Source organism: Cryptomeria japonica, chromosome 4, assembly GCF_030272615.1.
Source record: "Cryptomeria japonica chromosome 4, Sugi_1.0, whole genome shotgun sequence".
Classification (NCBI taxonomy): domain Eukaryota; kingdom Viridiplantae; phylum Streptophyta; class Pinopsida; order Cupressales; family Cupressaceae; genus Cryptomeria; species Cryptomeria japonica.
In genome coordinates, this window is record NC_081408.1 from 337197110 (window position 1) to 337210139 (window position 13030).

At 36.6% G+C, this 13030-nt stretch overlaps 1 protein-coding gene across 1 annotated transcript; it reads left to right on the plus strand.

Annotated features, from left to right (window-relative positions):
• Positions 1-1791: 1791 nt before the first annotated feature.
• On the plus strand, positions 1792-6855 carry LOC131875125 (uncharacterized). Its single transcript, XM_059219152.1, has 3 exons — positions 1792-2326; positions 2498-3028; positions 6632-6855. Exons 1-3 carry the CDS (start codon positions 1792-1794, stop codon positions 6853-6855), a joined length of 1290 nt encoding a protein of 429 aa, XP_059075135.1.
• Positions 6856-13030: the final 6175 nt, after the last annotated feature.

Here is a 13030-nt window from a genome sequence, read left to right on the forward strand (position 1 = left end):
CATTAGACAATGTTATGCCCTCAGCAGTAGCAAAAGATTTAGGTCTAACCTTAACAAAAAACTTTGGCAAATGTTATTCCATGGATTCCAAGCAGGTTCCTTTGTTAGGGAAAATTAAGGATGCCAAGTGGCTTTGGTAGCACATCTTGACAAGAGTAATCAAGTTGACAATTTTGGTGGGTGACATCCCTACCAGTTATGGCATGTTATTAAGTCGTACCTTTTGTAAAGATATGGGTGGGGAAATTAGAATGGATTGGTCTCAAGCAATGATCACAGTTGGAAAACAGAGAGTTGTCATGCATCCTAAAATAAAAGCCAAATACATAGTCTTTCCTTTAGATGATCCGAAAGCTCAAATTTTGTATCAAGATTGCGCCTTTGGAAATTATATGATATCAACTGATTTTCAAGGTGTGGATAAGATCGTAGATCTAGGTATGTCTGATGAACTCTGGTCCATGGAATTTGATGGGAGTTGTTCATCTTCTGGTTCAGGGGCTGGGGTAGTATTAATACCTCTTGAAGGTAAAGTTATTCCTTATGCTTTCAAATTAGAGTTTCAAAACACTAATAATACGACTGAATATGAAGCTCTATTATTAGGTCTTGCTGAAGCGAAGAAATTGCAAATCAAAATGTTGAAAGTTAAAGGTGATGCTGAACTTATTGTGAAACAAGTGAGAGGTTTATTTACTGTTAAAAATGAGAGACTGAGGCATTATAGAAACTGCGTTTGGGACGAGATTGAAGCATTCGATGCTTTCTCAATCGAAGTAGTACCAAGGGAGTTCAACTCGAAGGCTGATTCTGTGGCGGTATCTGCAACTTTATTAGTGCCTCATCCTAATTTCACAACTGATACCTACATGATAGAATTGGTTTATAGACCAAGCGTGCCTGACAATTCTGAATCCTGGTAGGTGTTCGAAAATGATAAGCAGATTCATAATTTTTAGTGGTGTGCTGAGATTTTCACATCCTTGTTTTATGAAGGTTTAGAAGAAAGTTGTAAAGAGTTTTCTCCCGATTCACCAAAGGAACTGCATGATGGGATGCTACAATTGAAAGGAAATAAAATCCCAAAAGGCTTGGTTTCTCTTGAACGTCTTTTTGATCGAAAGGATGGGTATGTTAAGCAAGAAGAGAAAGAAACTCCTGTAATTCAAAACTCTAGTGAGTATGAGAGAATCAACATTGGTACTGAAGAGGATCCTAAGTTTGTTAATTTGGGAAAATGTTGTTCTGAGTAGGAGAAGATGAGGTTCATCAGCCTGTTGGTTGAGTTCAAAGATGTTTTTGCATGGTGCTATGATGATTTAAAGAATTTCAGAGATGGTAGATTCCAACATCACATTCCTTTGAAACCTGGTGTCAATCCTTTCCGGCAGAAGTTGAGGAACTTTAATCCAAAGGTAGCAGAAGTGATCTTTCACGAGGTAGACAAAATGCTAAAGGCTCGAATTATTTATCCTATACATCATTCTTCTTGGATTGCTAATATTGTCTCTGTTCGAAAGAAAAATGGTGAAATACGAATCTGTGTTGATTTCAAAAACTTGAACCTAGCAAGCCTGAAGGATAATTATCCTTTGCCAGCAATGTATCATATTTTACAAACCGTTTCAGGATCAAAGATGATGTCCATGTTGGATGGCTCTTGGATATAACCAAATTAGTGTCTCAGAGAAAGATCAACACAAAACAACCTTTATAACTCCCTGGGGCACCTTTGCATATAATAGGATGCCTTTCGAATTAATTAATGTAGGGGCAACATTTCAGAGGGCGATGGATATTTCCTTTGGGAATTTGAGGAATAAAATCATTGTCATATACTTAGACGATTTGACTATATTCTCTAGGAAGAGAAAACATCATTTGCGAGATTTGAGGAAAGTTCTGATGAGATGCAGAGAGCATGGGGTGTCATTAAATCCTAAAAAGTCTGTTTTTGGCGTCACAAAAGGAAAACTTCTCAGACATATTGTTTCAAAGGAGGGAGTAAAGGTGGATCCAGAAAGAGTAAAGGCAATACAACAACTCAACCTTCCTTCCAACAAAAATGGAGTGAGGTCCTTCTTTGGACAGGTGAACTTTCTAAGACGTTTTATTCCTGATTTTGCTAAGACTACTAAATACATTGTAAATACGATGAGTGAGAACGTAGTTTTTAAGTGGAATGAGGAAGGTAAAAGGGCTTTTGAAGAAATAAAAAGAGAAATAGCGCATGCACCCACTCTGGTTAATCCAGATTTCAGTAAGGATTTTATTATTTATTGCTATGCATCAGAGCATACTATGTCTAGAATTTTAGTGCAGAAAGGTGATGATAATGGGGAAGTCCCAATCTCCTTCATGAGTGTACCTCTGAAGAAGCATGAGTTAAAATACTCGTAGATAGAAAAGAAAGCTTATGTGGTAGTGAAAGCTAGCAAACAATTCATGTACTATATACTTCATTCACATGCAACTGTCTTTGTTCCAAACTCTGCAGTGAAAAGTATTTTAACCCAACAGGATGTTGGTATCAATAATAGAGCATCTTGGGTCTCTAAGATTCAAGAGTTCAATTTAGACATTAAGCCTACTAAGCTATTCAGAGGACAAGGCCTTTGTAAACTAATGGCGGAGAGCAAGTTTGAAGAGGAGGAAAGTTTGCCCTTAACTTTATTTGTTAATCATCAGGATTCTTGGTTCACCGATGTTGCCTATTATCTCACTTATGGAGACTATCCAGGTTATCTTTCTCTTAGGGAGAAACAAAATTTGAAGCTAAAAGCTACAAAGTATGTTATCTTTGATGATATATTGTACAAGAAGGGTTTGGATGACACCTTTCTCAGGTGTGTAGATAAGCCGCATCAAGAAGCTTTACTGAAAACTTTCCATAATGAGGCATGTGGCGGTCATTTCTCCTCTATGGTGATTGCATATAAAATCTTGAGGAACTATTACTATTGGCCAGGAATGTTCAGAGATGTGTATGCTTGGGTAGCGAGGTGTGAAAAGCGCAAATCGTTTATAGGTAAACCCCAGTTGGTTGCCTTGCCTTTAAGACCTGTAGTGATTGAGGAACCATTTAAATAATGGGGATTAGATTTCATTGGTCCTTTGAACCCAACCTCCAGCGCAGGAAACACTCACATATTAACAACAACGAATTATTTCACCAACTGGGTGGAAGCTATCCCTATGAAAAAGACCACTTCAGAGGTTGTGTGTGCGTTCCTTAAGGACAATATTCTTGTTAGGTTCGACGTTCCTCATAAAATAGTCACAGATAATGCATCAAATTTCTCTTCATCTAAATTAGTTTTGTTTTGCTATGATCATGGAATTTCTTTGGTGCATACTTCTGATTATTATCCATAGGGTAACGACCAAGCAGAATCAAGTAATAGAAACTTGATTAACATTATGAGGAAGTTGGTTAGCGATAATTTCAGAGATTGGCATAAGAAGTTGCATGAAGCACTGTGGGTAGATCGAGCCTCACCTAAGCAAGCTATAGGAATGTCTCCATTTGAGTTGGTATATGGCATTGGTGCCCAAATATTTCTTCCTCTAGAATTAGCAGCTTCCAAATTATAGACTGTAGTAGAAGACGCATTCTTTCAAATCTCCCTTGAGAAGAGAATTATGTATTTAATTAAGATCAAGGAAGAAAGGGAAAAGCTGATCGACAGGATTACCAAACATCAGATGAGGGTGAAAAGGATTTTTGACCCGAAGGCAAGACCCAAGAAGTTCATGAAAGGTGATAAGGTGTTATTATGGGATAAAAGGAGGGAGTTGAAGGGTGCCCACGATAAATTTGAGTCACTGTGGAAAGGACCTTATGTAATTCATGAGGTGAAAGGTCCCAATTCTTTTAAACTTGCTTATCAAGATGGCTTTGAACTACCCCTATCCTATAATGGGCAGGACTTAAAATTGTATCAATTGTAAGTAGGAGTCTCCTGCCAGTTTGTGTATACAGTTTTTGTTGTGTTTAGTTTAGGTGTGTGAGTTTTGGTGTGAGTCAGGCCTTACTTTTAAGTCATTTGCAAAACCAGGGATTCTAGGATTCATTGCTTGGTACTTTATAGTTCCAGTCCCCATGCAGAGCCAATGTTGGTGGTACATATAAATTTCTATTTTTATGTCGCCTTTTGAGTCATGTCCCTAACTGGTCCTTTGGTCAGGTGGTATTTCTTGAATTTTTTGTGCAAATTCAGTCTTCGCAGTTTTGTTTTTTTAAAGCTTCACTGTACTAAACTTGAACCTTGAACTTGAATCTTATGGGTTCAAGGTTCAAAGTTTAACGGGCTTCATGTTAAAGTTTATTTCCCCGCATGGCTTTTAAAGTCTTTTTTAGTGTTTGTCGGTGTTTAGCATTGGTTGAACCTTGAACTTGAACCAAATGGGTTCAAAGTTCAAAGTTCAAGATTTGTTATGTATATGTTTTTCTGTTGCTTTTGTTCTTCAAGGTTCAAAGTTCAATGTTTGATTTCTTAGAAATCATATGAATTTTCATGAGATGGTGGCATGGATTTTGAGGAATGGCTAAACGGCGGCAAAAAAAGGGAATATTCTTTCTTAATGATTTAAAAGTTGTCATTTATAGAAAGTATGGCGTGGGAATCGGTGTTTTTAGATATCAAGTGACTTGTTATTAAATGCATGATCTTGTGCGATCATTTCAGAGTAATGTCACACGAGTGAAGAGTAATGATGATAACTTATGGAAATCATGAGTAATATTTTCTTGGCTGTTTTAAATTGAGTAGTTGTTTTGTCAAGATTGTCATTTGTGAAACATAAGTTTTAAGGAAAGTTTTTGGAGCGAAAGAAAAATAGACTGCGATAGGGGTTTTGCAGATGATAGAGGAAGGTATGTCCAACGACTTTCCTAATTGCTACAATTTTTAAAGGATCTGGGTATATTGTTTAGCTGCTTGTTTCTGTTTTACCTGTTTTCTGCTTTATCTAAGTTGTTTGGGGAAAAGATTATGGGTTAAACATGAGGCCGACCTTGCCTAAATTAGCGAACTCTTCTTCCCTTGTGAGTTCCTTACCAGAGCTAGCTGATATGGCTCTAGTTCATTTAGATTTAGATGTTTTCTTAGAAAGAGTGAGGAACCCAATTGCTGATTCTATGATGAAAGATATTGCACAAAGTGGTTTATTGGAAGCGATGACATTTCCCATAGTTTCCCCTTGTCTTGAGTTGGTTTTAGAGTGCATGAATCACTATGACAAGGTTAACAAGTGCATTATGATAAATAATGGTGAGGTTCTATTGTCTATTGATAGAGGGACAGTAATGGCGGCCATGGGTATCCCACATCGGGAACCCTATGAGGATTGGACTATTGGAAAGTCATATGGGATTTTTTCCGAGAAGAAGCAATATTACAGAACCATTATTGCACGAATTTGGCTTCTGAAGTATCAAAAAGGTGGCTTAAGGCTACCAAGGCCATTAACCCATGAGCATTTGATCCCTGAAATTAGGGATTTGGTAATAATGTTGAGCATAATTAGGGGAAATTCACACTTCTTTTATTGGGAGGACTGGATGTATTTCTTCATCCAAGTCGCTCTCAACAAAAAATGGTTCATTGATTGGGGAACAGTAATTGTAGAAAGGTTGCATGAGGGTTTGAGCAATCATGTCGGGGTTTCAAATTTTTATATGTCATTATATATGTTTTACATGTTAGCCTGTGTGAGGGAGTGGCCTGGACTATTCCATACAAAATGGGTCCAGGGTATAAAAATTTATGAATATCGCCCCCATTTGACCCAAAAAAGATATGTTGACAATTACCTTCGCTAGAACGATATATTTGTTGGGAGGTTAACTTTTGAGTTACAAGGCAATTTGCACAGGAGAATGTTGGTTGAAGTTGTTGAACTGATCGACAACTATGGTAGCGTCTTTATTCAAATTAATCACTTCACTTATATAAGGGTTGGAGGTTTTAAAGGTGAACCCTTTAGGTTACCTAGACATGTTTCAGATTGTCGTGTTTTGATTGAGGTTTCTAGGCAGTTAGCCCATGTTGTAAAGGATTCTGGTGAAGATTCTGGCACAAGTGGAATTTTCCCTATTGATTTAGGCCATTACAGTTGCAGGTCTGTTTCTAATGCACAATTGGAATTTCAAAGGTTTCATTTGAAAACTTTCATGAAGAGAGAGAACTTTGATAGCAAAGGTTTTATTGCTCATTATGCGAAAACAATAATGCCTAATCTACATGTCCCACAATTGGAAGATTACTGGGAAGACTGCTCAGATGAATTTGAAGTAAGGAAAAGAAATTGGTCTAGGTTAACTCTGAAGTAGATTCTCAACATGAAGTTGCAAATGGATACCTCTGGTGTGACTATTGATAACGAAGATGTACTAGATCCAGAATTCATGAAACATGTACATAATCAACCTCTTCTAGAGGTTGATTGGAAAAAAAAAAGGAGGATAATGTACAGGCACGCACCTTCAGTATAATTCACAGAACAAAGAATTGGCTAAGGAATTGCATATTTCATTTGGCAAAGGCAACCAGTTCAAGAAATAGGGGTGGAAAAAAGGAGATTGTAAGTAAAACCTCTGTTTTAACTAATATTCCTATTTCTGTTGTAGGAAAGAAGCAAGCTAAGATTAAAGAGGAAAAGCTTGACTTTGAAGCTGCACATTCCATTGGTGGCCGAGTTACTAGATCGAGATACAAGAAGAATTTTCAGCCACTTGCCGCCCATCTCATTCTTTATTTGGACGCTAAGGAAGCACAAGGCAATATGACAACCCCTGTTTCTGATGCTAACAAAGTTGTAACTGATGTTGATACTAATGTCCAAGATTCATAGGGACTTGATGTTCTATCTAACATAGATAATTCTATGCTGCTGACTTCAAGAGGACCTCCGCCTATGCAATCCAAAGATCTGACTGTGGCTCCTAAATGGTTGAGTGATTTAATTACCAAGAAGAGGAATGTTGTGCCTATTTCTTTGTCAATGGAAGATGTCATGAGTAAATGTCTAGGAAGGGCCACGAAGCCTAAGCGACTGAAAGTGGAAACCATGATTGGTTTTGATGAGAGTACAAAACATTGGACTGCAGCTATTGCTAAGCCCACATCTGATAAATATGCTGCCATCACCTCAGAGGTTGATTATACTATTGAACGAGTTGATTTGGGGGTAGGAACTAGAGCGGTTGATGTGAAACATTTAGAGACTTCAACCAAAAGGATTATCTCACACAGTTGGAAGGATGAAAAGGATAAATCAGAGTTGAAACAAAGTTTAATGCAAATGGCCCAATACATCCATGCTCTGCAGAATAGCCCGCTGCCATTGTCCCAAAGCTATGTTCCCTTTAATTTAAAATCCCCTGATAATTAGAAGTTCTTGGGTGAAGTTCAAAGGAACAAGATGATCGCAGAGATTTTCTTTGAGTGGCTTACATCGATTGTGCATCAAAGAACTAATTATATATCAGATTTAGTTCAAATCTTCAAAGATGCTAATGATGTTACCAAAGAATTGGATGCTGAATTAATCGCATGACAAAAAGAAAAGACTAAATGGATAGTGATTTCAAGGCAAATGTGCAATATTCAACGTTATGGCTTAATGAATTTTCTTGCTGAGAGACAAGTGCTAGGATTAGATGAAGATATAATGTTCATATGCAAAGAAAGTATAGAGTGGCATAACCAAATCATTGAGCAAGGTCATAATGAATCTGTTAGTTTGCAAGGGGAACTAACAACCCTAAGAACAACCATGCAAAAGGATCTGCGCTGTGCAGATGTTTAGTTGCTTAAAGAGGATGGCCATACCCTAGAAGATACAACAAAAATGGTCAATCTTTTCAGCAGTCGCATTAAACAGATTAAGGTGGAGAAGTCCTTAGCCATGGAAGATTTTACAAAGATTGCTAAAGTGGAGTCAATGCTTACAGTATGTCTTGATCATTTGGACACTCATAGAGATAAAGTGCAGCTGGTGAAAAGGAAGAAGGAACTCTGGAAGCAAAGGGTAATTCATATTAGCCTACCACATGTAGCGGTAATCCAGGAATTCTCAAGGGTTCATCAGGAGTGCAGTGCAACGAAAGTGGTTATGGTATCCACCCAGAATAGCAATCCAGGCAATCTGGCTGAAACTGAATCGACCACATGACTAGCACTGCTGGCAGTTGTATGCTAGTGTGTCTAGCTTTATTTCATTTTCTGTTATGCAGTTAGGATAGTTTCTCATTAACCCATTTGGAGTTAATTTTACCTTTGGTTAAACTGTTGGTCTAGAGACCTATTTATAAGCTTTGTAATGACTTTATGAAGGTCCGCTAAGTTTTTGAAAAACTATCTCTTTTAATTTTGGCTGAATATTTTATGTATGTGTTGGAAGTTAATGATCATTTATGAATGAAAATTGAATGATAGTTTATCTTCGGCTTCAAATCTATGTGTTTGGTGTTTGAAATTTGATTTATGTGAGAATCTATTTCAAGAAAGAATCTGTCATGGCTTTCTATACGTGTAGAAAATATCAGTGAAATTCATTTTTAAATATTTTCATTTTGTTATAGCGTACATGTGAAGTCTATCGGCTTTACACAAAGAATTATATATGAATCAATGCTTGTGTTCATTTGGTATTGACTAGTGAATGCAATTACCTTTTTGTACTTTCTGGTAAAAAGTATAATATTGATTGTATGTAATTTGTAGCTGATTGAATATCTGTTTAAGGGAGTTGTACCTTAATTCAGAGGTTAATCAATAAAATGATTTTCCAACTAAATGGTGAAATTTTTCTTTCATTTCTTGGGCTAAGAGTATAAAAGTTAAATAAATTGTGAGAGACAAATCTATTTACAAACACATATTAAGTGCATTAATTGCAACAATACCACTATAATAACACAAGCGGAAGACTTACACCAGAATTCCTAAAGGGTTACCAATGAAGAATTAAACTAAAAGTTAAATTCCACAATTACGATTAATCATATTAACCATCATTACTCATGAATATAATAAGCAATATGCACTAACAGATACACCATTGAAATATTGAAAGGATACAATATAATTTCTCTTCAATAAAGCATTTACACTAATCATATAGAAAGTTGATAAATAACATCAAAAACTTAGGATTACATTGATCTTCCAATACATGGCCCTCAATACATTCAGAGTTACAACTTAACCAAATTACAAGGTTAAATAAATTCATTGATACAACTGACCACATAGGTCTCCAAAGAATAATAATCTCCAACATGAGATAAAGCATGAGTCACGAACCACAAGAACACCTGCAAAGCCAATCCTCAAATGAAGATATAAACAAGAACATCCGATGGGAAGTGGCACTACCACCCGACCATGTAATTCCCAAAATGGAATCATCCCACTGTGCTAGGAGATAGCAGAGGACCCTCAAGCATGCATAAGCATGACATGGTCGACACAACAATATGACTCCATGACAGTATAATATGACTCCACAATATTCCAGGTGACTCAACATCACAATACACAAGTGACTCGACATCACAATACTCAAGTGACTCGACATCACAATACTCAAGTGACTCGACATCACAATACTCAAGTGACCCTAAAGAGAGAGTGTCATCACATAGCTTATGATGGTTACCATGGTAGGCCTCCATAGGTCCCGACCCTCATCCTAGGTTATCCTGGTAACCTTTCCTGAACCTTTGGCTCCAACTAAGTCTCATGCGGACCCTACCAACCCTTCGTGATGACAAGGTGGTCGGTTTGCCATTCTAGGCCTTCCCGCTACATCTTGAGCCTATACGAACACTCAACCTTGCATGGGGTACAATATCTTATATAATACTATAAACTACCCATCTCCTAATCAAATTATTAGGTTATCACTTATTAACTAACTTTTGAGGGGTTATCTTTCCATCCACTTCGGGCGTGACCTCTACTCAAAAGCCACTCTCTCAAAGGACACTAAACAAACATGGTCACTCCACGAGGACCCTATGGTGAAGCAGACAACCATAACACCACTATCCAAAAACAAGTGGTCAACATAACAACATACTAGCTCTTGGCTAACCATAAGGAAAAAACACTACATGGTTAAGACAATAAGGTCATCATACATCACTTGGTCAAAAGGTACCAAATACGCCACAACAGGACGATTGAAACAAGGACGAGAAATAACCAGAAATAATACTTTTTGCAAGGAAAGCTAATTTCACTAAGTCCGCACTTAGACAATCTTTGAGAAAACAACATCGTAAACACTTGCAATTCATTGATTGAAAATTAAATAAAAACACCCTTTATTTAATGTATCATTCAGATACGACATTCACTTCTATTTAATTTCCAAATTCAATTCACCAATACAGAATAAAATCCATATTAATTATTCAACCAAATAACAATATGAAGTATATAAACATATAATCTACTTCCAAAAATACATCCAAAATTACCAATTTGAATTAATATCCAAAGCCTTGATTTTCAATAGATAAATCTATTAAATCAATATAAAAATCAACATATAAAATTAACTTATAAATTACCATTAAAATTTAACATTAAACTAACCTAAAAATTCATCACATTAATAAAAATTAAACTCAACGACACATTGATAGGTGCGTGAGGGTCAACAACACGCGGTGGGCCAAGGCCCTACCCGCGGTAGCACTACTACCGGAGCAGCAGACACTACCTGCCGGTAGTGCTGCTACCAATCGGTAGCAGTCCTACCAACCGATAGTGCTACTATGCACGTAGCAGACACTACCCACTGGTAGTGTTGATACCCGCGTAGCAGTCACTACCAACCGGTAGTGCTGCTACTGTGGTAGCAAGAAACTACCATCCCATGTGGTGGGACTAGCCTGCCACGTGGGCAAGGTTAACTAATTTAATAATAAATTTCCTACTCTTAAACAATTTAAAATGAACTTAAATCATCCCATTATTTCACGGGGCACACACACATAGTGCCATAATCCAAAATGAGAAAGGATATTTAACAATAAGGTAAATGGTGAATAATAACACACAAGAGCTTCAATTATAAGGATATTGGGAAACACAAAAAGAATTTAAAAGATAGGATAAGGATTCTGATAAATTTCTTCACTTCCATAACACAGGAAGAATTCCTTGCATCTTGCAAGAGGCAAATAACCAAATTTTGCCAACATAAGCCCCAAATCTTGGGCAAATAGATACTAGAAAACACACAACAAACTAAATATATTCCTTTCTATAACAAATAGAAGAGATAATTCAAGAAATTGATTTTCAAGAACAAATAACAAACAACAAATAGAAAGATGAACCATTTCCTTTCCATATGCAAACATTTTATATGAATTCAACAAAATCATCAATAACAGACACTCTTTCTTTCATTCCAATCATTCGACAAGAATTTACAAAGAGATTTACATTTTTCCAACACATGGGAAGCAACTAAAACATTCAAAATTAAATTGCAAAACAAGAAGAGATTATCCAACCTTCAAGCAAACCGGGAAGCAAATTGATGGAAGGATCCCAATCTTGCAAACCAAATCCAACTCTAGCTCCTCCTCCAAAATGGTTTTCCAAATTTCTCCTTTAAAATTATGCCTCCTTCCCATGAACTCCCAGGAATATATGGCAAAAATATATTTCAACCTAAACTTTTTAGGTTAAAGGTTTTTCCAACCAATCAGATTAAACTATTTAAAAAGTAAAAGCAATTAGATTTACCCTTTTTCCATAAACAACTTTTCCAACAAAATAAAATACAAAAGTCAAATGGAAAAGCTTTTATTTTTATTTTATTTCTATTTTCACAATACTTTGTTTCAACATAATCATTTAACATTTAAATGGCAAGGCAAATACTTATTTCTTTTCACAATATAATAATAATACAACTTTACACAATAAAATAAGCCATTTAACCATTTAATTCTAGCAAATCATTAATTTAATTAAATCAATAATCTCAAGAGCATAATAATTAACTAATTACACCAACACAAAAATAAAATCAATCATTCAATTAAATGACTATTCAAATAAACAAAAACATGCAAAATGAGGAATGCCCAAATGACGACTCACAAGACGAAAGTATTAAAGCACTCTGACTCGCATACTGGTCAAACGAAAAAGACGACCAACTAACAACACTCACACGAGTGTAATTGTGGGTCAAGCTAGGTTCCAACAACTATCTCCTCCACTCCCATCGGATAAATAAGGCACGCTTAGACCTGTGAAACCAGGTGGAGTCAATACCCTGTACCTACTCGGTACTATTACCTACAATGTCCTGCACCAAAGAACCACAAGTGCATATAGACACACATATATATAAACATACATGACAAGCACATCGATGAAGGAGAATCATGACGTTCCCTTTCTCACTGGAGTGAGTGAAATAAAATCATCCCCTCGCATCCCATACACTTGCAAACACATGACATATATAAAGTAAAAGTGTCAAACCATGATAATGATCCATAAAATAACATTAATCTTAAGCACTGAGATACTGCATGAAAGCATACACCACAAATCTAGATAAAACATGAAATAACATCACATAAAGTCTGAATCAATATACAATAATGTTCCATTGAATAGTCAACTGAAGTCAAACATAGATACAAAAAGAGTGTGATCGAGGAGGGGTACTACATAGTCCCCCCCAAAACTAGGCTTACTCGTAGAAGTCTAAAATAGATAAGAATAAAGCTCTCTCATCTTCACATCATCCTCCCATGTCTCTGAGGTCTCATCAATTGGGTTCCATAGGACCCTTACTTGGTCGATGGTACAACCCCTGAGGCAACAGGTCAAATCAAGAGAATGAGTCACATCAGAATGATAAGGTTAAAGAACTGAAACATGAAGGACATCATGGATGCGGGATAGACCCGGTGGCAAGGCAAGATGGTAGGCAATAGGTCCTATCCTCTCCAGGATTTCAAAAGGGCCAACAAAATGAGGTG